General features: G+C 37.9%; 1 protein-coding gene across 2 annotated transcripts in view; it reads left to right on the top strand.

Annotated features, from left to right (window-relative positions):
* The window catches only part of AFG2A (AAA ATPase AFG2A), a 325370-nt gene that overhangs the window by 64922 nt on the left and 233840 nt on the right, over positions 1-26608 (top strand). For both annotated transcript variants that reach the window (XM_075543842.1, XM_075543841.1), the window contains exons 11-13: positions 4461-4670; positions 20972-21025; positions 21877-21956. In XM_075543842.1, coding sequence (XP_075399957.1) covers positions 4461-4670; positions 20972-21025; positions 21877-21956 — 344 coding nt within the window. The remainder of the gene's footprint in view (positions 1-4460; positions 4671-20971; positions 21026-21876; positions 21957-26608) is intronic.

Genomic DNA, 26608 nt, shown 5'->3' with positions numbered 1-26608 from the left:
TTATAGTTTAAGCTTAAATTCATGTGGCTAATTTCAAGCTTAATTTTAGTTTCATTAATGGGTGAAATCAGTTATCAGGTAAAGGAAAAGCAAAGTGTACACACACACACTTACATGGGCAAAATAAAACGCACTGTTGATTCAGGGAAATTTACATGTTTCTCTTGGTTGGCAATTTTCATTGATTTCATGATTTCTATTATTTATATGTGTGTATGACTGAAATCTAAAATTGCAGCCCTATCCTCTTCCGTAACTCCGTTTGCAATGCCTGTATTTTAAATTTGTATTCCTTTCTTTTTAATTGATCATTTTATTAGTGGCTGATATAGTTCTCCTCAAAATACATAGATCTGTCCATTGTGTCAAGCACATTTGTACCTTTGTTGCCATTATTTTCAAAATAGTTTCTTTCTACTTGAGCCCTTGGTATCAACTCCTCAATTTTCCTCCTCCTTCCCCAACCCTCCCTCACGAACCCTTGATAATTTGTAAATTATTATTGTTTTTTGATGTCTTACACACTGACCAATCTCTTTCCCCCCACTTTTCTGTTGCCCATCCCCCTAGGAGGGGGTTATAAGTAGATCATTGTGATCGGTTTCTCATTTCTCCCCCCACCTTCCCCTTCCCCTCCTGGTGTCACTACTCTCATTACAGGTTCTGAGGGGTTTATTTGTCCTGGATTCCCTGCGTTTCCAGCCCTTACCTGTACCCATGTACACGCTCTGGTCTAGCTGAATTTGTAAGGTAGAATTGAGATTATGATAGTAAAGGATAGAAGCATTCAAGAACTAGGGGAAAGTTGTATGTTTCATCGGTGCTATACTGCACCCTTTCCTTGTGATCCTTCTGTCAGGGGCGTATACAAATGTCTATAGATGGGTTTTGGGGTCTCCACTTTGTACTCCTCATTCACATTGATAATGATTTTTTGTTCTGGGTCTTTTATGCCTGATACCTGATCCAATCGATATTTCTTGATCATCCAGGTTGGTATGCTTCTTCCATGTGGACTTTGTTGCTTCTCAGCTAGATGGCCACTTGTTTGTCTTCAAGCCTTTAAGACCCCAGACTATATCTTTTGATAGCTGGGCACCATCAGCTTTGTTCACCACATTTGCTATGCACCCACTTTGTCCAGTGATCGTGTTCGGAAGATGAGCATCACAGAATGCTAGGTTGTTTAGAATAAAGTGTTCTTGAATTGAGCGTGGAACATATCCTGGTCCACCAAGCCCTGAGGATAATATTCTTGTTCAGAGCAGCCAATGCACAGAGAGGACCATAGGGTCGGCCCCACCAAGAGACATGACGTCCCTCACTGACCTATAGAGCTACAAGGGAAAACAGTCGAGGCACAGTGCAGGAATTATGCCCAATCTGACCCCACCATACTGGGACGAAACACTAAAGGTGTGCAACAGAGCAGCAAGGGGAGCAAAGCAATGAAGTCCCCAGGGAATACCAAAAATAGACTTTGGGGCCAGGGCCTGGCACCCCATCAGACTCAACCAGAAAACACACCTAAAATGTCAACAAACAGACCTGGAACCATTTATAGGCTTTTTTTTTTTGGTCGTTTTTTTTTTCTGTTGTTGTTTGGTTTTTTGGTTTTCATTTATTTTGTTTTGCGCTGCCTTATTTTTGTGTTTATTATTGTCTCTGCATGTCTATCTAGAAATAATAGGTGGGATAAACAATCAGGAAGCGCAAACAACAGTTTGGGGTTGGAGTAGGGGTAGACGAATGGGAGAGGGGAGGCAGGGAAAAGTAGGGGTTAACAAACCTAGGGACAAGGGAACAGCAAGTGATCTAACATCAATGGCAAGAAGGGTGTAGGATGCCTGGTAGGGCTTGATCAAGGGAAACATAACCAGGAGGAATTACTAAAACCTGAAAGAAGGCAGAACATGATAGTGAGACAAGAGGAAAGTAAATGGAAATAGAGGAAAGAACTAGGCGGTAAAGGGCATTTATAGAGGCCTAAATACAGTCATGTACATACGTATACATTATATATCATTATGTATAATGATAGGGAAATAAATGTCCATCTGGTACATTGATACTTAACATATAAATATAAATAGTTCCAGGTCTGTTTGTTGACATTTTAGGTGTGTTTTCTGGTTGAGTCTGATGGGGTGCCAGGCCCTGGCCCCAAAGTCTATTTTTGGTATTCCCTGGGGACTTCATTGCTTTGCTCCCCTTGCTGCTCTGTTGCACACCTTTAGTGTTTCGTCCCAGTACGGTGGGGTCAGATTGGGCATAATTCCTGCAGTGTGCCTCGACTGTTTTCTCTTGTAGCTCTATAGGTCAGTGAGGGATGTCATGTCTCTTGGTGGGGCCAACCCTATGGTCCTCTCGGTGCATTGGCTGCTCTGAACAAGAATATTATCCTCAGGGCTTGGTGGACCAGGATACGTTCCACGCTCTCTCCTTCCTTCTTCATTTGCTTCTGTGTGCTCACCTGTATTTTTTAATCATTTTATCTTCTGAATATCCTTTTCTAAGGTCCAGCTCTGTATATCCCAAAATATCAATAATTTTCCCTTATTGATGATTCATTCCCTTTTAGTCCACTTTGTCTTCATTAATCCATTTAAAATCTTTTGCGTCAACTTTTGAGATCTTAATCTTTTATACTTTAATTTTCAAATTTGCTTTATTTGTTTTGTCTTCCCTTCAATCTTGTTCTCTCATACTCCTCAGATCCCTTTGCTTCTGAGCCTTTCTTCATTTTTTATCTCTACCTGACCATTTCTTATTTTTTGCATTTCCAGTATCATGTATGACATTGTATGTATGATTAAGGATTGGCTTTCTGACTTGCCTTCCAGGTGGTAGCAATCTTTTTTCTTGAGAGAGCCCAACGGCATTTTCTGTATCTTTGCTATTTTACTTAGTATCTTTTCCTTTATGTAATGCTTGTTTATGTGTATCTTACTAGTTGTAAAGTTCTTCAAGAGCTGATGCCTGTTTTAATAGTTTGTTTTTATTATTTGATTCCTGGTTTGTCTCTTAATTTATATTTACTATATAAATTAATATTTGGAGAATTATATTACTTTGGAGGTACTTCTTAATTGAGAAAAAGGAACAAAATTTAAATGTGCTCTATAACAAAGACAAAATATTATCTGTTGCATGTTTTCAACATTGTGCTTTGTCAAGTTGATCCCAACTCATAACTATATCATATAGGTCAGAGTAGAACTGCCCCAAAGAGTTCCCTAGCTTGAATCTTCCCAGGAGCAGATGCCTAGATTTAGGCTCCCTCACAAATGCTGGTAGGATCAAGCCTCTAAGTTTTGGATTGGCAGCAGAGTGCTTAACCATTGCACCACTACTGTGCTTTACATATTTGATAAAGACCTACAAAACATGCTTGCCAATAATTTAAATTTAAGAAGTTAAATGGTAATTGAGACCTTGTGGTCATTAGTGTGGTTCCATGATACAGTTTTTGTTTTCTATGTTGGAGATACAGGTTTGATTTGCTACCAATAACCTTTGTACACAGTTATCATCTTTCTTTCTTTGGAGCTTTTTGCATTGCTAATAAGGCTGAATAGGTGTCAGCTTCCAACCAAGACTGACTGGAAGAAATACTTGGAGATTGACAGGAATATCAGACAGTGAAAACTATGAATTATAGTAGTACAACTCACAACCTATCATGAGGACGGTGCCAGATTGTGCAGCCTTGCGTTTTACTGTGTGAGGAGCACTCATGACTTGAATCAGTGTGACTCTCTGGAATTCAGTACATGGTACCTTGTGTTACTCAAACCATTTGCAAACAGATAAAAACTAATTTTTAGAGCCATTTAGATGAGGCATTCGTGGGTCAGTGCTGGAATTAATTTACTTAATTTCATGCAGGAGATCTGGGTTTCGATTCATGGCCAGTGCACCTCATAAACAGCCGCCATCGGTCATTGGAGGCCTGCGGATTCTTAGTAGGCTGAACTGGTTAACGATGTTTCTTCCAGATCAAGATAGATTAGGAAGAAAGGCTGGATTATTTTGGAGAATCAGCCAGTGGATCACAAAGGTATGACTAGGTTTAGGAATAGGCAGTGTTCCATTCCATTGCACGTGAGATTGCCAGAAGTCCAGAATCAACTCAATGACAGTTAGTAAAAACAGCAGAAGGGAAAATAGACTTAGCATTGTCTCAACAACCATTTAGACAGTTAATTTCACAAGACTTGTATTAAGAAAAAAACATGTTTTCCTTTGTTATTTCGATAATAAGCAGCTCACATTTTATGTACTTCTAATTTACTTCTTGGTATTACTGGAAATTTTTTTAATGATCTTCTTGATTTTAAATGATACTATTCCCACTTAGATGTTAATGGCATGTTATCTCTTTTCTTTTTTCTCTCTATTTTTAAACTCTCTATTTGCCCTGGCAAAACTTGTGTTTAAAAAAATGTTCTGTTTTATAGGTATCGTGGTCAGATATAGGAGGAATGGAAAATATCAAACTGAAATTGAAACAGGCAGTGGAGTGGCCCTTGAAACATCCAGAATCCTTTCTCCGGATGGGTATTCAGCCACCTAAAGGAATTCTCCTGTATGGGCCACCTGGATGCTCTAAAACAATGATAGCAAAGGCTTTGGCCAATGAGAGTGGACTTAATTTCCTGGCTATAAAGGTAAGGTGCTAATTTTTTTTTTTTCCCCCAGGAGAAAATGTAAGGGTGGACAACAGAAAAGTGGGGTGAAGGGAAATATCGGTCCGTGTAAGACCTGAAAAAAATATTATGAAGGGTATGGGGGGGGCGGGTGGCGGTTGGCATGAGGTGCTGATACCAAGGCCTCAAGGAGAAAATGTTTTGAAAATGATGGCAACAAATGTACAGATGTGCTTGACACATGGATGGATGTATGGATTGTGGTAAGAGTTGTACGAGCCCCCAAAAAATGATTAAAGAAAAATGAAAATGTAAGGATATGGTAAAAAGCAGCAAAGTTTTATTTGAAGTTTATCACAATGTATAAATAGAAGAAAAGGAAATTAGTGAATGTAATCAGCAAACTGTGCTAATCAATGATTACCAAATCAAGACAATTCCACCAAGTCAATTCTGACCTATTATGGACCCTATCCAGGGTTTCCAGGACTAAATCTTTAGGGTAAAAGTAGCCTTGTCTTTCTCCAGCATGAATTTGAACTGGTGACCTTGTGGCTAGCAGTCTTAGCTTTACCTTACTCAGATAGTGCCAATGATAACACTGCTTTATTTAGCATCTTGATCCTATTTCTTCTTATACAAGGGGGTACCCTCCCCCTGACAATTTTTTCCCCAAAACTATATATTTAAAATTTTTTTACAGAACAACTGTATCACCTTCAAAGTACTCTCCATTACACTTAATACAGTTGTCAAACGTGTGATTCATTCTTGGAAACATTTAGGGGTCGAATGACCCTTTCACAGTGGTCGCTTGATTCATAACAATAGCAAAATTACAGTTACGAATTAGCAACGAAAATAATTTTATGGTGGGGGGGTCACTACAACATGAAGAACTGTATCAAAGGGTCTCGGTATTAGGAAGGTTGAGCCACTGTTCTAGAACATTAGACATTTCACTTTGAGTCATTTTTTCCCCCCCTGTGAGATTCTTTGAAAATCTTGTTTAGTATGCTCATTAAAATAAATTTTATGTGACTAGTACATTAGTATAGTGAGAATTTTTTAAATTTTAAAATTCTTTTAACCTATTCACACACCAGAATCAAGTGATGCTAAGATTTATCTTATGAAAGAATTGTCTTCGTAACTTGTTTATTTTTTATTACTTATCCTACTTAGTAATTTATATTTAATGTGGGGTTTCTCTTCTGTATAGAATTTTTGTAGTTTGAAATATTCTTCAATATTTGAATCTTGTCTTGGTTGAAAATATATTCTCTGAACTTTTGTACATAATTAAAATTTTTCACAGTGAAAAATTAAGGGCATAAATAGATAATTTGTTGTTCTCCAGTATTTTCATTGGTCTTCTTTTCAATTTATGTTTATGAAGAGAGTTGAAGTGGCTTACATATGAAAAATAAAGTCAACAAAGTTGGTTATAAAACTGTTCTTCCTAGTTTTAATTTTCTAAGAAGAAAAATGCAACCTTTGGCCTCCAACATAAATTTTTGTATCACAGGGATTTAGGTGTTAACCATTAAATTTGTGCTTTTTGAGGTAATAAATCTTACATGTTTTGAGAGATGCCAGGACAAAGCAGGTATGCACTGAAACTTCTAGACTTATTGGAAATACCGGTATTGTAGACATAGTGAAAGGAGGAGCTCTTAAAACTTTTACAATGATAATTACACTGAGTACCCAAGGTAGAGATTCTGATAGAAGACTTTAAACAACCCCCCCCCCCCACAAAAAAATTCTAAAAGATCATTGGAACTTCTTTTGTGCATCTTTTCTAAAACGTGATTAACAGACATATGCTCCATTCAGAGTTGAGATTTCAACTTGGTTTGTGTGGGCTCTTAATATCCTTTGGCATACTTATGTGCTTTTGTGCAGATTGCAGCACTTGACATATGCTTACGTTTAGTTTGTCATCTGGGTCAATTATGTCAAAATATTTTCCAGTTGAAATTTCCTCTCTGCTTTTCTCGCTCTTGGCTGGAGTACTACAGTAGATGAATTGCCCTTGGATAGCTAGACTGTTTTACTTTATGAAGAATTGTCACTGATTCTGGAAGAAGTATAGTTAGGCCTGTGACAGGGATGTTCAGCAAGTCCTTCATTAATTACATTGGCAAGTACAGGATCCAATGAACTTTGTGTATCCTTACTGGGAAATTCCCTTCTGCTTTTCCTTTTTTATGATTTATAAGAGATTTAGTAATTAAATTCATCCCATGTAACATTCTGGAAATGTGTATAGTAGTACATCAAGTTTCTTGTTTTATAAATCATTTTATTGGGGGCTTGTACAACTCTTATCACATTCCATACATGCATACATTATGATAAGGACATTTGTACATTTGTTGACACCATCATTCTCAAAGCATTTTCTCTCTACTTGAGCCCTTGGGAAAAAAAACATTTTCTTTCTACTTGAGATCCTCATTTTTATTCTCCCTCTCTCCCTCCCTCTCTCACCCTTGATAATTAATAAATTATTATTTTGTCATGTCTTAAACTGTCTAATGTCTCCCTTCACCCATTTTTCTGTTGTCCATCTCCCAGGGAGGGGGTTACATGTAGATCACTGTGATCGGACCTCCCTTTCTCCCCCCACCTTCCCCTTACCCGCAGAGACAAATTGTACGAAATATATTCTCTTTTCAGGTCTGTTGTGTATTCAAAACTGCACATTTCAAAGTAATGGCTGTTCCTATCGCTGTGGTATCAAAAGTACACAATAATGTTAACTTATAAATTCCAAATTTATCCTAAAGCCTGTGTTTTAAATATTTATATATATCACCCTATAAATAATAAGTGTCCATATTGCAAATATTGCATGAGAAATTATAAAATTTTATTTACAAAATAACCAAAATTAGTTTCTAAATAAGGATTATAAGGTTTAGGAATGATTGTGGTAGAACCAAAATTTGATCTCTGAACTATGTCTCAAGATTTTGAGCTCTTAGCCAATGTATTATACTAATTTCATTTCCATTTATTTATATGACTATAATATTCAATATTTTCATTAGTTACACCTAGTTAACTACTGAGGACTGGGCAATATTTAGTTTTCTTATTCATACGGTTGCCATATGTCACTGAGTGGCAACAAAAACAGCATCGCGGAAGGTAGTTGAGGCAGTTTCTATAAGCACATTTGGAGTAGTGGGAAGATACTTCTAAGGCGAGTTTTTTAAAAAAAAATCTGTTTCTTTAGATCAAACTGAAAAATAGTTTGACTTTTGTCTAGAAGTTGAATACATTAATAAGACAGGATTGTTGACTTAGTTGTGTTTTCTAGGTTTTAGAGGGCTTCCTAGGTTGTAATATTTTTACATATGATTCATATACCATATAATTCCAGTAGTCCATTCACATCTTATGTTGAAACATTTTCTGATTTCTTTTACTCATTATTATCAACTCACCATTTCTTCTCAACCTCTTCTTTTTTTTTTTTTTTTTAAACGTTTTATTAGGGGCTCATACAACTCTTATCACAATCCATACATATACATACATCAATTGTATAAAGCACATCTGTACATTCTTTGCCCTAATCATTTTCTTTTTTTTAATTTTTTTTAATTTTAACAATTTATTGGGGCTCATACAATTCTTTTCACAGTTCATGCATATACATACATCAATTGTATAAAGCACATCTGTACAGTCTTTGCCCTAATCATTTTTTTCTTTTTTCTTCTTTTACATTTTATTAGGGACTCATAGCACTCTTAACACAATCCATACATATACATACATCAATTGTATAAAGCACATCCATACATTCCCTGCCCCAATCATTCTCAAGGCATTTGCTCTCCACTTAAGCCCCTTGCATCAGGTCCTCTTTCCCCCCCCCTCCCCATTCCCCCCTCCCTCATATGCCCTTGGTAATTTATACATCGTTGTTTTGTCATATCTTGCCCTATCCGGAGTCTCCCTTCCCCCCTTCTCTGCTGTCCGTCTTCCAGGGAAGACGTCACATGTGGATCCTTGTGATCAGTTTCCCCTTTCCAACCCACTCACCCTCCACTCTCCCAGCATCGTCCCTCACACCCTTGGTCCTGAAGGTATCATCCACCCTGGATTCCCTGTACCTCCAACCCTCATATGCACCAGTGTACAGCCTCTGTCCTATCCAGCCCTGCAAGGTAGAATTCGGATCATGGTAGTTGGGGGGAGGAAGCATCCAGGATCCGGGGGAAAGCTGTGTTCTTCATCGATACTACCTCACACCCTAATTAACCCATCTCCTCTCCTAAACCCCTCTATGAGGGGATCTCCATTGGTCGACACTTGGGCCTTGGGTCTCCACTCTGCACTCACACTCTTTTAAGTGTGAGTCGCACACGGTAACTTTGAAAGAATAGTCTGGAAGGAAGACTAGGAAGAACAACAGCAACATTACATTGGAGAAAGAAATATGACAAGCATGACCACAGCCAGATGAACATCTGTAATGGTAACTTGTATGGCTAGCATGCTTGTATAACCTTCGTATAGTATGGCCCTCATTTCTCTTAAACAAATACAACTCCTGTCTGAGTATGCGAAGAATATCAGATAAACCCCCAAATGGAGGAAATTCTATAAAGTACTCTTCAAAACTGAAAGTCGACAAAATACAGCAAGAACCATAGCTTATTGGAACCTAAGGAAATGTGATGACTCATAAATGTAATGCATATGGAATGAGATCCTGGGACAGAAAGACATGTAAAAATTAAGGAAAACAATTAATTGTGGGTTTTAAATGAATACTAATGTACCAATGTTGATTTCATCAATTGTAACAAATTTACCTTATTACAGTATTAAAAGTGAGTGAATCTGAGTGCATGGTGTGGGGCACATATTGATATTGGTTTTACTATCTGTGTAATTCTTGTGTACATCTAAAGCTATTTAAAAATAATTTTTAGGTAGGTGCCAGTTCTAAGCACGTAAAAAACTTTCAATAGAAATTCTGTAGCTTAACCAAGTTCATTGCAGTGAGCAGGATTAGTGGAGTGCAGGTAAAGATAAGAATCATGGAACAGATTTTGGATCTGATGGATGGGAGCTTGGAAGTAGAATAAATACTCTCTTCTATTTGTCAACTCATGGCCATGGTGATGTTGAAGAGTTACTGAGAAAAGCTCTGAAAGAAACTTGGCTGTAGAGTCTACGCTTCAGGCTGTGCCGAGCTTGTCTGCTTCACTGCCGTTCTCATTTGTAATCTATGAAGGTATGTGTTGGTTCTGGCCCAAGACCCAGACCTCAACACTATAAAGCACTCTTTGTCTGAGTGCAGTGAGTCTTTTTCTCTTCTGAGCTTCTAATTTAATGTTATACCAGGAACTCTGTCCAGAGTCATGCCTTCTGTAGTTCCCAACTTTTTATTCTATAGATTTATTGTGTTTGTGATCATTTAGCCTCTTAATTTTGAGGTTTTTAAATGTCATTTTCTTTAAAATTTATCTATACTTTGAGTTTCTCCTTCAAATTGTGTTATCTTGCCTCATTTTCCTGAATTACTAGCATTGATGTTCAAGATTTATTTTTACTTTTTGAATGAGTATCATAGAATAATTAGTAAACATCCATACACTATCCATCCACTCAATTGTGACTCGCAGTGTCCGTAGAGGACAGAATAGAGCTCCTCCCTAGGATTTCTGAGGCTGTAAATCTTTTCTGGAGCAGACAGCCTCGTCTTTCTCTCTTAGAGTTGGTGGGTCGGTTTAAACTGCTGACCTTGTAGTTAGCAGCCCAACACATAACCTGCTGTACCTACTCTAGGGAATTATTAATAGTAGCCTATTATTTTTAGGATAGATGTACATATCAATTCAACTGTTAAAATTATTAAAATAATAAGACATATTTTCTAATACAGTTTCTAGACCAGATAAACTATTTTGTGTCTAATTCTATATTAATATCCAGAAAATATTAGTCTTACCATATTTAACTTGCTCGGATAGCATAACAAAATAAAATATCATATATTATTTGGGGGATAGTATTTTTGTTGTTAATGCTATTATATTGTCTAAGACTTCAGGTGTTCAAGTTTACAGAGCAACAAAAATAAAGCAAATGTATATGAAAATGTTTATGCAGCTGTTTTTGTTATCTAGTGAGAAATAATTCTCATTCTTATCTTTTACTGTATTTCATTATTATATACCATATCAACCACAAATTCAAGTATAATATTTATATCTCATGCTTTTGCTATTTTGACTCTTTCTTCATTACTGATCCGCCTCCCCCCCCCCCCCCCAAATCTTGCCTGGTGATTTTTAAATGTGTCTGACACCTGCTTGGTGCGTTCGGCTATTAGAATTCAAATCAAGTTTTTATATGTCCTAACTGTCTGGGGAAGGCAAGTTAACTAAAGTGTTAACTATGGTTAAATGGTATGGAATATGCTCATAAAAACCCCAAACTCACATGAGATAGAATTACTTGTATGTAATGTGAGTAAAAGACCTTGAAAATTAATAAAAAGTACAGCATCTGCACATACTGAAAGCTAATCTGGGAAAACACTTCAAAGAATTTGAAAACAGGCATTAAGCACTAGGCAAGAAATGCCTTGGGCAAAAAAAAAACACTACTAAATTGAAGTGTGAGAGGGGGTAAGGAATAGGGTTCAAGCCATTTCTTTTAAAATATATAATGCAAAGTTTCCCAGTAATTCATTCATTTAGTCAATTAATAGGGGTAAAAAAACAATTTAAATTTTTGAACATAACTAAAAACTGTACAGTTATCACCACAGTCATTTTTAGAATATTTTCTTTTTATTGAGGGCTTATAACGCTCTTATTACAATCCTTACATCCATCCATTGTGTCAAGCACATTTGTACCTTTGTTGCCATTATTCTCAAAGCATTTGCTTTCTACTTGAGCCCTTGGTATTAGCTCCTAATTTTTTTCCTCTCCCTCCCACCATCCCCTCCCTCACGAACCCTTGATAATGTATAAATTATTGTTACTTTGTCTTCCACTGTGAGATGTCTCCCTTCACCCACTTTTCTGCTATCTGTACCCCAGGGAGGAGGTTATATGTAGATCCGTGTAATCAAGACCTCCTTTCTACCCCACCTTCCCGCCACCCTCCCAATATCACCATTCTCACCACTGGTCCTGAAGGGATCATCTGTCCTGGATTCCCTGTGTTTCCACTTCCTATCTGTTCCACTGTATATTCTCTGGTCTAGCTGGATTTGTAAGGTAGAATTTGGGATCATGATAGTGGGAGGGAGGAAGCATTTAAGAACTAGAGGAAAGTTGTATGTTTCATTGTTGCTACACTGACTCATCTCCTCCCCAAGACCCTTCCGTAAGGGGATGTCCAGCTGCCTACAGATGGGCTTGGGGTCCCCAATTTGCATTTCCCCTCATTCATAATGCTATGATTTTTTTTCCTTTGATGCCTCATAACTGATTCCTTTGACACCTCGTGATCACACGGGCTGGTGTGCTTCTTCCATGTGGGTTTTGTTGCTTCAGAGTTAGATGCCTGCTTATTTATCTTTAAGCCTTTAAGATCCCAGACACTATCTTTTGATAGCTGGGTACCATCTTCACCAAATTTGCTCATGCACAAATTTATCTTCAGCAATTGTATAGGGAAAATGAGCATCATGGAATGCCAATTTAATAGAACAATGTGTTCTTGTATTGAGGGAGTACTTGAGTGGAGGCCCAATGTCCATCTGCTACCTTAATACTAAACTTATAGATATATGCACATAGATCTATTTCCCCATGCACATATATAAATATATTTACATATCTGCATGCCTGTATTGAGACCTCTGTAAATGCCCTTTACCTCCTAGCTCTTTTCCTTTCCTCGTGTCCCCCTATCATACTCAGCCTTCATTTGGGTTTCAGTAATTCCTCTCGATTACATTGCCCTTGATCAATCACTACCAGGCCTCTTACACCCTCCTCGCCACTGATTTTGGATAACTTGTTGTTCCCTTTTCCCTGGGTTTGTTAACACCACTTCCTTTCCCCCACTTCTCCCTCTCCCATGTCCCCCCCACCCCCCGGAAATTGTTGGTCCCATTGTTTTCTCATCTGGATGGTTTTTCAGCCTACCTTATCTAGATAGATATCGACATATTTTCTTCTTTCTTGTATTCATTCTTTGTTCCTATTATTCCTCCAGTCACCCTCCTCTGTAACACCAAGAAACTATTACTCAAATTATTGCATTTTATTGATTCACCTCTCCTGAATTTTGTATAGAAAACAGTATATAATAACAGCAAAACCAGCACAATAACTAAATAAAACAGAAAGATGATGTATTGTTTTTAAGGAGTTAAATAATTTAAGATCAAATCCAGCAATCACTTACCATACTATATACACCTCTAGTGAAAACAAACCAAAAACCTCTTTGTTGAGGAGTCAAGGAAGACTCCTGGTGATCCCATGTGTTACTGCTCTGTGTGATTTTCATCAATGTCATCTACACGGAAACAGATCACTGGACCTTTCTAACATGATGTCTGGGACATGCTCAACTGCTAGTTGATGGGCACAAACGTTTTGCTACCAAGGGATCTTTGTGTCAGTCAAGTATAAATGATCCCTTGTCTGCAACGGGTTTTGATACATTTCCAAATTTCAAATTAATAAAGGAGCCCTGGTGGCATAGTGGGCTACACAATGAGCTGCTAACCTCAAGGTCTGCAGTTTGAACATGGTCCTTGAGAGAAAGATGAGGCTGTATACGCCTGTAAAAGTACACAGTTTCAGAAACCCAAACACTGTCATACAGGGTTGTGAGGTGGACCAACTCGATGGTAGTTGGTTTGGTTTGAGTTTGGAACAGCAGGATTAGAAACAACTCAGGCTTCGCCATTGCTGTTTGATATGCTTACTAGAAATACTGTTGAATGTAAATTGAGAGTACTATTATTTAAATTATTAAGGGAACATTTATTTCTTATGAGGACTAGGAGCAAACAGTGAACATTATAATTTTTGTAGAGAAATCTGGACTGAGAACCAAAGATTATTATTCCATTTCACCAACTTAATAAGACTTTGGTCATGCCATTTGGCCTTTTTGCACTTTGTTTTCATCAGCTTTTAAGTGTCGTAGATTAGATTGAATGACTCCCAAATACCTTTCCAATAATAACATAATCCATGTATTTTAATTGATTACTTAATTTCCAAGAATTGGATGTATATTTGGCTGCAAATGGAACTAAAGCTATGGTAGTCTGCCCTGTGATCCCTTTTCTGTCGGTGATACAGTAAATTGTAATATGGTAAATATTCTTGAAACTGATGAAAACCTTTATAAGTTTTGGTGTCAGAATACTGTGATTTTATGCAACTTGAGCTTCAAAGTTGAAATAACCTCTCTTGCTGCTGATACTGCTTGAAGTGCTCATAGAATTCTAGATCTTTATAATGTATCATTTAATCTGTTGGTGTATTTTGCTGGTCAGTTTTCTAGGTAGATACATCAACATGAAGCTATGTCCTTTTAGTGCAGGGTCCCCCTGGTGCTGGGCAGAATTTCCCTTGTTGGCAAGATCACAGTAGAGGCTAGACTGAGGTTTCCTCAGCACCCTGGAACACTGTAGAGAGCTGTCACAGGTGCCTTGTCTGTTGTGCACTGTTTTCACAGAGGGCAAGCTGGAGCTTCCCCTGCTGTATGGGTGGGGTGGCACTAGGCAGAGGATAGTGGCCTGGAAGCTCGCAGCTGTGTATGAAAGGAAGGAGATGGAGAGAAGAGGAAAAAAGGGAGAAAATAGAAAAAGGAAACTGGGTCCTTTGAGACTGACTGCAGTGGGAAAGATTGAAGGGAGAGAGTAAAGAAAGAAGAAAAAGAATCGTAAGTAAGGAGATGACTGAGACTTAATCGCCTGACTGTTGGGTTGTAGGTGTTCCAGTTGTGCCATATGGTAGCTCGGTTGTGTGCCCACTTGGTGTAGGGTTCCACAGAAGCTGGGCAGAATTACCCTCGAAGGCAAGATCACACCAGAGGCTAGGCAGCGGTTCCCTCAGCGTTGTTGAGTGCACTGGTTTAGCTGCCTTGTGTGCAGCAACTGCAGTGGAAGGGGGGAGTTCCCTGAATCCCACACAGGGCCCCAGGACAGGCAGGGGTTCCCCCAGTCACACAGAGGACAGGCAGGATCTTCCCAGCTGCGTGTAGGATCACTGAGTTCAGAAATCACCCCCTCCCCACCCCCCGTTGGACTTACTGAGATTTCCTAGCTTGTGCCAAGACCCCTGATAGCTCAGAGGTTTTTTTCATTTGTCCCCCCTCCCCCCCCCAGCTGAAATGCAGTTAAGTTAATGGGAAAGTGAGACTTGCTATGTTGAAAACCTCTGGGCTCTGTAGCTAAGTTCTGGCGTTCCTTAATATGGACTCCTTTATTATGCTAATGTTAAAGGACTCATTCTACCAGTTGCCTTGCAGTAAAATAGTGAGCCTAGGATTTGCAGTTTTTACGGAGAAAATATTTGTTCTCTTTTATTTTGGGCTTTGGGGTGCCCTGATTTCTGGCTTATCAGAGGTTGTTTTCTTCTTGACCAACTGGAACTGAACTTGCCCCCTGGACTATGACTACCCATTTATTTTCTGCCATACCGGAGATCCAACTCAGGTAAATTCCCTTAACTATTTTCAACTATTCCAAATCGATGGCCACCTGCTGACCCTGACTCCCAGGCTATGAGCTCAAAGGGGAGCTCTGTTCTGTGGGGTCCTGTGACTAGCTTTCAGAGGTTCAACTCCTGTCTGGGATTATGTCCCCTTTTCGGAGTCAGTCTGGGGAAATGGCTACTCACTGCTTAACTAGGGCACCTGTAGCTGCTCAGCTGGAGCCCACGAGCCCAGCACACCGAACCTAGAGCAACTGAGTGCATTCTCAGTGTGCTTTGCGAGTGAACATTTTAAAAAGCGGAGTTCAGGACAGACCCTAGTACCTTGATTCTAAATTCAGGAGTCCTCTTCCCAGTCTTCTTTACCTTACCTACCCTGTTTTCTGGTCTGGCAGCAGGAGCTTCTGGGTAAATCTAACTGGGCACCATCTTCTTCCGTCTCCCTCAAGTCCTTTTTACTTCTTTCAAGTAAGGCTTTGTAATTTGCATATTGTGGGTCATTAACTAGCTTTCCTCCAAACCTGATAACATTTTTCATAGAAGGCTTGAAAATGGAATTGAAGGACGATGGGATTTTCCCAGGAACATTTGGAAGCCAGCTTGTATTATCCATCATTTCGGACCATTTGATCTGTATACAGATTAAATAAACATAGTGTTGGGATACAATTCAGCATATCCTGTTGGTCTATATGCAGGTTCTGCAAATTAAAGGTTGGAATTCTCATTTACCACATTGTTAACCATAGTGTTTTATGATCCACATTGTTGAGTGCCTTTTCTAACATAGTTAGTAAACACATGTAAGTGTCTTTCTGGTATTCAGTTCTTTCAGCTTAGATTCATCTCAGCTGTGGTATCCCCTGTACCACGTCCTCTTTTGAGTCTGCTTAGAGGGTCTGGTAGCCCCTTTGTCAGTGTACTACTGCAACTGTTTGGGGATACACTTTTTTTTTTTTTGAAAGAAAATGCACTATTCAAGGGTGGTAGGATATAGGATAGTAGTTTACTCTCAAATAGTTTATGAAAAAAATCGTTTGTGGCTGTTTTTTTCAAATGTTACGTGAAGTTAAGAAGCAAATAAAATACCTTAATCCTTCTAAAATATTCAGTCATACAAAAAGAACTGATTACTAAAAATTATTTTAAAAAATAATTTAAAAACCAAACAGAACTTGCAAGTGTAAGTCAAAATATTTTGCTACTTGTGTCCAGTGCATTCATAAGTGGGTTTGTTCCAAGCAAAATATGTTTAAACATGTTTCTGTCATCATTGGATGGCTTCAAACAACTTCTTGGTAATATACTTATTGGGGATCCTTAAAACAAAAAAGGTTGCTTTTTTGTGCCATGGAAAAAGTCAAATTAGAGGCCAGACGTAGTATCACATTTTAAGCAAAACTCAAATGAGCATCTTCCCTGATTATTGAAGCTTTGCAACAAGTTTAGGGAATGCTGGGTCCCAAATAAAACAATTTTGAGAAAGGTGGAAATACCTCAAAGAAGAGCAATGGGAAGACCCTCAACCTCTGAGTCTTACAGCCCAGAAAACGGTGGAAGGTAATAGAATTACTATTCACGCAATAGTTATTGAAGTTGAGATTTCATGTGGATAGTAGTTTCAGTTTTAAGTAAATACTTTGGGCATAAGCAAGCTCTCTGCTCCATGGATGTCGAAACAATTTTTCACTGTGCAAAATAAAAACCAGCTAACTCAAAAGTGATCTCTCCTTCAACCTTTTAAGCTAGGTCAAAGCTAACAAATACTGTTTTATGGGGTAAATTATTATTGGGGCTTAGTGATGGATTTACCAAATAGCCAAGAAAAGTGACTTTCGAGGAGATACACTGAGCTAGTTATGTTGAAGAGAGAGAAGTCTGGTTGGAATGTTCTGGTAACTTTTTGAAAATCTTAAGAGAGAATCTTGATCCAGTTTTCTTGATGGACATAAGACAATCTTTAGGGTTTATTACAAAGAAGTTTTAAGAAAACAGAAAACTGCATTAATAAGGAGAAAGCTAGGAAATGTGCATCAAGGAATTTTTCCCCATTATAATGCACTTACTCATGAATCAAAGGTACAAGGCTCATCCTGAGAATATTGTGTAGGGAAACCTCACCGCATCCACCCACAGCCCAGATCTTGCCCCTCAAGCTTTTTCTTTTGGTTCCCTAAACTCAAAGGACATTGCAAAGGTACCTGGTTTTGAGTACTTTAAGGATCCCAAAAATGGTATTTTAAGGTGATGTAAATGTAAGAACAACGAAACTTTTGGAAAAGGGATAGAGAGCTGGAACTACTGCATTCAGAAGTGTATGTGATAGGACTGTAATAACTTCATGGAAAAAGTGAATGAAAGATAATGGGATTTTTCTGAGAAGTGTTTGGAAGCTCCCCTTGTAGAACGAGAAACAATTGCTTCTCATTTTTATATGTATGTTGAAAACAGGATGCCTCTGGCTCTGAAGACTACTTTTTGACTCGTAGTTTTGAAAGAAATTTTTAAAGAAAAATTTAAATTAGTAATTTCTTCATATCAGTATTCTGGCTAGTCCCTTTGGGAACTTGATTTTTACCTTGCATTTTAGTATGTGCAAAATGTTGGACCGAGAAATTCCTTTTGTACCTGCAGTGAGTTAGAATCGACTCTGTGGCAGTGTTTTTGTTTCTTCTTTGGTTTTGTGTTTTAATTTTGGGGTTATACCTGCTCATTTTCCCAATGATTGCTTCTACTTCCTCAAACTTTTTGTGTTTGAATTCATCAGCTCCCTCCTTGTGTTACACTACACATGAAGATTGCATCCTGTCTGTTCCCTCACGTTCTATATTTGCCCACACTGCCTCGGGGATTAGCATACTGCCTGCATTCTCTTTTGCATTGTGTTTCTGTGAACATGAGTTACTCACTGAGTACTGAGTAATGCTGGGGGAGTAATAAAAGCATGTTGATTCAACGATTTCAAATTATCTAGCAGAGTTGTGATCTCATTGCTGTTGAGGATTATTCCGTGACTCCATATCCTGAAAGAGATTTAAAATTTATTTCATTTTTTATGACTCTCTACATAGTCGTTCATACCATTTATTTATTTACTTACTATCACCTTATTCATTTAGTTAAGAGTATGATTTCTTTCCCCTATTGGAGTATAAGCTCATTGGAAAAATAAACAGAAACCACTGCAATTGAGTTGATTTCCATTTATGGCATCTTCGTATGCATTTGAGTGAAACTGTGCTCCATATAGTTTGTAGTGACTGTGGGTATTTTGGTAGCTAGGCCGTTCTTCCAATCTGCCTCTGAGTGGATTCAAGCCACCAACCTTTTGTTAGTAACTAAGGACTTAACTAATTGTGCCATCCAGGGATTACTAACTTAATTGTAGGTACTAAATATATGCTAAGTGAGTAAATTATTCAGTACTTGAAATTAGGTGAATTTTAGCAAGTGGATTAAGGTCCTAGAATCTAGGACCTAGGTTATTCTGATTGTGCCTGCCTCTGATTTTTATATGGATGTTTAATTTCCCCACGGATGGAAAGTCATCATAGCATATTACTTTGACATTTTACATTACTGAATCAATTACATACAAAGTGCTTAGAAAAATTAATAGGTCTTAATAAATCTTAGTATTGTGGTTATGTTTTTACTCAATCATTTTGGAAGTATTTTTAATAAAGTATACTTCTGAGACTTGCTACTAAATATATTGTGCATAAGCTTTTTCTTGATGAATTAGGTGCTTACTGGGAGCATAAAAGTAATTTACTATATGAAGGGAGATAGCAGTTGGTATAAGATGTGAACAAAATAATTTATAAATTATTCAGCGTTCATGGGGGAGGGAGGATAAGCTGATAGCAAGGGCTCAAGGAGAAAGAAAATGTTTTGAGAATGATGGTGGCAACATATGTACAAATGTGCCTGACACAATAGATGGATATATGGATTGTGTTAAGAGCTGTATGAGCTCCCAATAAAATGATTTAAAAATATAAAATGACATTAAAAAATATATTACACTATCAAGTCAAATCTGAATGATTCTATATGTATTTTCCCTGTCAGCTTTACACCGGACAACCCACATCAAATTGTTGATTTTATTGCTATATTAATTTCTGTAGCTACATTATTATTTCCATACTTCTGTTTTACTTCAGTCATCTCACAATTTATTACTTGATAGTTTCAACTTTAAGTCTTAGATGTTCCTTCGAATCAACCTTTAAATTGTGACTAAAATAATATTTCTTTAGTACTACTGTTATCAGTGAATTCCCCTAAAGTCCTTTCCATTATTTACAAAAGAAAATAAAAATGTATTTGGCATAATTTCCCCCACTTCCTGCTTTAAATATTCTTACAAATTGCTGCATTTTCCCTGAACTCTCTTTCACTTGTGCCCAACTCTTCTTCCCAAGTTTGTTAGTCTTGTTGATAAAAGTTAGTGAGCTTAGAATAAAGCCCTTAAGAGCTTTTCTACACACAGTGGTTCAAGAGTTCAACTGTTAACTGAAAGGTCAATGAATGGCTCGAACCTTCCAAGAACCCACCAGCTGCTCCTCTGGAGAAGGATACGGCAGACTGTCTGTAAAGATGTAAAGCCTTCGAAATCCTATGGGGGCAGGTCTACTGTCTTATATGGTTGCCATGCTTCAAAATCAATCTAACAGCTGTGGATTTGGTTTTGTTTGGTTTTCATAGTACTATCAATTTTGACTCTTTGGAGGCCTTTTTGATTTTTTTCCCTAGGTAGATCATGATGTATTTCATAGTTTTGAGGATGTGGAATAAATCAATCAACTAAGGAATTATTTGAAATGGCCCTAGTATCTTTGCTGAAATCTCTTAAGGATCATTCAGTCTCTTTGTCCCAATGGCACCTGTGCATACATATTTCTATTGCAGTTCTTAGATTCTACTGTAATTTTCTTTTTAATATGGTAGCTTAGCTTAATGACATATACTACCCATTCCAAGTTGCAGCATTAGTTAATGTTATAGTAGGGTTTGCACAGTCAATTAGTTAGATGTTTTTTCAACTGGTATAGTTACTGTTCAGGAAAACTCTTTTGTTGGTGTTCTAAATTAGTCTGTTTCGTTTTCAGTACCAGGCAGCCCTAGGAGAGTAGTGGACTTTATATTGGCCTGCTAATTGCAAGGTCAGTAGTTGGATTCCATCAGCCACTACAGAGAGAGATTTGGTTTTCTGTTTCTATAAAGACTTACAGCCTCAGAAACTCTAAGGGGCACATCTACCCTGTCTTACATCTACCCTGTCTTGCTCTGAGTAGGAATCTGTTTGCCTATCCAATGAGTTTGGTTTGTATCTTCAGTATCTATCATTCACCATGTCTGGAGTATAATATAGTTAAAATATGAATGGATACATGACAAATGACAAACAAGATGCTAAAATATGCTTAATCATAGGCTTGCCTTTGAGTTGCCGTTAGGGAACATAAAATATATAGCTTTAAATTTTGTCGCATAAATAACAGAATGCAAGCATGCTAAAGAACTGCCTTAGAGACAGATTTTAGTTTATTTTTCTCTTTTTGTATTATTTTCTCCATTATGTAAATGCAAGCACATATTTATATTTACAAGGAAACTGAAAGATTAATGTTTTCTATTGTATAGGGGCCTGAATTAATGAATAAATATGTTGGTGAGTCTGAAAGAGCTGTCAGAGAGGTAAGATTATATGTTAAGTGGAGCTCTACATAAGAGAACCTTACTTCCAATCTTCCATATGGTTTCCAAAATGCTATCCTTTGATCTTTCTTTTAAAATTGATATTTCCAAATTTAAATTCTAATGCTGTAATTTTTCTTCAGGCGTAATACTATTTTATTATATAAAAATTAATATGTTGTCTGGAATACATTGGGTTCTTTAAATATCCTAATATTACTATCTTATTTTCAACAAATAAACATTTAAAGAAACAAAACTAGTGGCAGTTTATTTAAGAAATAAATACAGAAAACACACACACAATGGAGAATGCGTAGTCTGACTGAGATTTAAATCCTTAAAACTAGATAACCCTTTCAATTGAATAAGAACAATACAGTGAAACCTCTGACAGCAAGAACTTGACAGTACTCGCAGGTTTTTCCAGATCTCTCTTAAGTTTTCCACCTTTGTGGTCTTAGCACTTTTTCATCGTTTCTTTTAGTGGAAAATATTTTATACTTAAATCTTAAAGTTCAGTTCTTATTCTTCTGCACTGTAGACATGTGTTCTGTTTATGGATATTAAAATTGAGGTTTAGAAAACTAAAGTAACCGGCTGCAGATCACATGGATAGCAAGTGGTAGAGCTGAATTTTAACAGATTCCTACACATCTATAGGATGGGTAGTTTGGGCTCTGTTTATGAGCAAGCAACATGGAACAAGGTACCTTTAAATCCTTAATAAAGCCCTCCCTGGACATGTTTTATAAGGTGTGCAAAGTGATTTGACAGGCACATAATAGAATTAATGATCCAATTTCAACTACACTTTTCTGATCTTTAGTTAATGTGCCTCTTTCCCCTAGATTTTCCGCAAAGCGAAGGCAGTAGCTCCTTCAATTCTTTTCTTTGATGAACTTGATGCCTTAGCAGTTGAAAGGGGCAGGTAAGCATTATATGGAGAGTGTGTCTATCTCTGTGTGTGCATAATGTCCTCCCAATACAAATTTCATCTGTTGATATATTTGGCCAAAAGATAACATTTTCCTCAACTCATACAGGTTTTCCCCCTCATTTCCCCATTAAGTTTTTATACTGTATGAAATTTCCATGCCCATTTTGTTGTGGGGTGGGGCAGGATTCACCCAATATCACACTTCTACACATTTGTATTTTTTTATAGAGTTCCTGGATCCTACTTATCAAAATTAGGTCATTTATATATATAATTATATATTTAATAAGCTAAACAAAAGCTCTATTAAGCACAGTTGTTTGACACAATAGAACCCACTTTTATGTTTTATTATTAAATTATTATGTATTATAATGCATGTATATGTATTATGTATTATTATTAAATGCTTGCTGATGGTTAATTGACATTGTAGGTAGAAGACAACTTTTGACAAGAAACATTGCTGTTATCATTCTTTCTCTGTAGGGCTAGCTGCCTCATCAGAGGAGATCAGTTATTAAAAGAAAAGGGGCCCTGGCTGAGTAAAGTGTTGAAATGCTGACTGCAAGGTTGACAGTCAAGTCCCACTGTGTTAGTCTGGGTAGACTAGAGAAACAAATTCACAGAAACTCATACATGTATAAGATAGGGTTTTATATAAAGGGTAAGTGTACATTAAGAAAACATCCCAACCCAGTCCAGTCCAAGCCCATAAGTCCGACATTAACCCGTATATCCGACACCGATCTGCAAAGTTGTCCTCAAACTCCCAAACACGCAATGACGCCAAATACAGGAGGAAAGCTGAATCAGTGGCGTTGTAAGCATCTCAGCGCTGTCAAGGGTCTCCATACAGGTGCTTCAGCACCCAGAGCTGCATCAGGGTAGGTCCGTGTGGCTTCTTCTTAGGGATGTCGCGCAGGAAGTGGCCTTGCCAGCTGAGGACACTGGTCCGACCATCAGAGAGCAAGAGACGGAAAGTCGAAGCCCACCAAGCCATTTTTCTCTCCACATGTTTTTATTGGCCAGCTTGGCATAATAAGCCTACCTATCACACCCACCAACTGCTCTATGGGAGAAAGACGAGGCTTTCTGCTCCTAGAAAGACTTATAGCTTTGGAAACTCACTGACGGAGTTTTCTTTTGTCCCATATGGTCTCTGTGAGTCAGAATTGACTCCATGGCTGTGAGTTTGGTTTGTGGGAGTACTAGGAACGAGGCTCTGGTGTCCAGTAGTTAAGCATTGGGCACCTAACAGAAACATCAATAATTCAAATTCACAAGATACTCTGGAAGCATGATATGGATAACTGCTTCCATAAAGATTACAGTCTGTGAACTGAGATAATTCTGAGCTGTCCTGAGGGTCACTTGGAGGCAGAATCGACCCATCAACACACAAGAGGTCCTTAGGAAGCAGTCTGCCTTGCTCTCTACTACCCCATGACCTAGTAGAAACTCAAGTTGAAGTGCTTAGACCTTCTCATTACTTCTGAAGTGAGACAGCCAAAAGGGTTGTGGATGCTTAAATGTATTTCAAGAATACAAGAAGATTGTAAGAAAAGGAAAAAAAGTATCAAAAAGAATTTTGATGACGTAATGTTATTGCTACTTTTTTGTGATGCCCAGAAACAACAGAGCACATTGATAAATATGAACCAAAATATGTAACAGAGTTCTCATAAAATAAATCTGGGGAAGAAAAGGGGTAGAATAAACCAGATTCGGCATTTGATAGAAAAATATTTACAAGCAGTTTTGCTGAGTAAGAATTTACTGTTGTATTTGAGATGCTAATGGTTTCTAGGTTCTACATGTCTTCATCTTACTGCACTTCTTGTAGAACACTTGTGTATTTTATAAACCTCCCTCCCTCGTTGGCTTTCCTATTCAAGCAGGAATAAAGTTCATGCTATTTTCTTTGTAAAGAAAAATTTCTGTTTGTGATTGATCAAAGTAAGTGACATTTCAGCCAAGATTAGACTGATGCATGAACATAATGCTGATAAGCCTCTGTAGGGCATTTTGGTTTGCTTTTAAAAACTCTTTCCTGGCCCTACAATGGACCAGTATTACCTAGAAGTTATTGTTTTATCTCAGTGTTTTCCAAAATGAGCAATCCCCCCCCCGCCCCTCAGGGAATGGGGGGTGGGGCACACAGTGGAATGATCAAGAGGGCTGCGAAGGCAAGTACTACAATACCCTCTCCTGCATTCTGGGGTATAATAAAAATGTTTTTCACTGGTAGCGGAGCTCTTTGAGTTTTTGGGTTTTTCCCCTGAAAAGTGGGTAGGAGGCCAAATAACTTTAGAAACTTATATTTTATCTAATTAGATTACTGTTACCTAAAAACAAAAAACAATTAAATTTTCACATACACATGTATATTTTACACTTTGACTATTTGAACACAATCTCTAAAAATTGAAGAAGAAAAACAACCATCGATAGGTAGTTAAAAGCTCCAAAGTTATAGTTAATTTTATGCATTTAAAAAATAATGGAATAGAAAAACAGAAAAATGAAAATTGCATAGAATAGATGGCATTTCTGTATAATTTAGGCCATAAGTATTCATTACTTTCATTTGTTCAAAACTATTATATCTTTTCTTTGAGAACATTAAGATCAAACCATATGGCCATTCCAGAAAGGACAAAAACAAGACTGTTTCTTCTTACCAGGATCATCCTTGGCAAATTTAAGATGTTTAAAAAATTGAGCAAAATATTAGGGAATTTGCTAGTCCTTACTGTCCTATTCCTGTTAAATTGTTTTATTAAAAGTTACTCACAAGAGAAGACATGTAATTAACCGTGAAACCACGGATTACAATCAGCACATGGTAAACAGAGCATGACAATAATATTAGAAGTCTTGGTTTTGGCTGTTCCAGGGGGACATGGGAGAGAAGGCAACGAGGAGGGGGAATGTGGAACCAACAAACTCAGGGATAGGGAACAACAAGAGATGTAAAATTGATGGCAAGGAAAGTGTATACTGGCTGGTGGGGTTTAATCAAGTACATTGTATCTGAAAGGAATTGCCGAGAGCCAAATGGAGGGGTGAGCATGATAGGAGGAAGGAAATAGAGGTCCCAATTCTACCTTACAAATCCGTCTGGACCACAAGATGTACACTGGTACATATAGGAACTGGAAACACAGGGAATGCGGGACAGATAAACCTCTCAGGACCAATAATAAGAGTGTCACACTATACCAGGAATGTGAGGGAAAGGTGGGGGGAGGTAGGGGGAAGCAATCACAATGACATACATATAAACCCGTCCCCTGGCGGACAACAGAAAATTGAGTGAAGGCGGACATTGGTTGTTGGAAACAAAAGGATTTCTCCCAAGCTCTCTCCCCCAAATATATGCCAAACTTAGCTGCTTTCGAATGACTATACACTTGCAGGTCATCAGGAGTAGATCAGGGGTCATTCTCCCTAAGAGCTATCAGCCATCTAGAGCAAGCAGTCACCACTGTTTATCCCACAACAAATAGGGCCCACTCCCTTCTGATATGGATAGTAGTTGTCTGATTCCTTGTAGGAGACCCCAGAGAGGTCAAACCCAACCAAGGATGACCAAGGTTAAGCTGCCATCCTAAATCTAGGATCCGCCCATCTTGTCACATGTGTACCCCCAATCCCTCCTCTTCCTTTAGTGTATATTTCCCTAGACCACCCCATCTCATTACTGTATGAGTTATAGCATAACCCCTTCCTGTGATGATTGTCCTCACCTGTAATTAGGGGGCTTGCATGTCCCCAGAGAAGATAAAAAGCCTGGGCTAGCATTAAAGGCCTCTCGCTCCCTCCACGTGGACCACCAAGCGGGGCTGAGGTGAGCATGCTACCATGAATTGTGTCTGACTCCATTTATTTCATTATTTCTCTTCTATCTCTCATGCGCTCTATAACCTTACTATGATCCTTACTTATCGCCTACCGGACCCGTAATGATGTATTAGGGGCTGGCTTCCCCTGACAATTGGTCAGTGTAAAACATGAAAAAAATAGTAATAATTTATAAATTATCAAGGGTTCGTGAGGGATGGAAGGTGGAGGAGGGAGGGGGGAAATATGTGAAGCTGATATGAAGGGCTCATGTAGAGAGAAAATGTTTTGAAAATGATGGCAACAAATGTACAAATGTGCTTGACATGATGGATGTATGGGTTGTGATAAGAATTGTATGAGCCCCCCAATTAAATGATTTTTTACAAAAAAGGAAAATAGAGGAAAGAACTAGGTAAAAGCTATTTATAGAGGTATAGCTATAGGCATTTATATTTGTAAATATACTCATTTATAATAAAAGGAATAGAGGACAATGTACATAGATTTATATGTTAAGTGTTAAGATAGCAGATGGACTTTGGACCCGTACCCAAGACCTCCCTTAACACAAGAACACATGTTGTAATAACTTGGCACTCTTTAATACTTTCTTGACACAATCTCACTGAAGACAAAATGGGTGTATAAGCTAATGTGAAGAAACCAGATGGTGCCAGGCTATCAAAAGATGTAGTGTCTGGGGTCTTAAAGGCTTGAAGTTAAACAAGCAGGGAAGCAAATAAGCCCACATGGAAGAAGCACACCAACCTGTGTGATCATGAAGTGTCAATGGG

Source organism: Tenrec ecaudatus, chromosome 3, assembly GCF_050624435.1.
Source record: "Tenrec ecaudatus isolate mTenEca1 chromosome 3, mTenEca1.hap1, whole genome shotgun sequence".
NCBI lineage: Eukaryota > Metazoa > Chordata > Mammalia > Afrosoricida > Tenrecidae > Tenrec > Tenrec ecaudatus.
The sequence above is the reverse complement of the archived record's forward strand: the minus strand, read 5'-3'. Positions and strand labels throughout refer to the sequence as shown.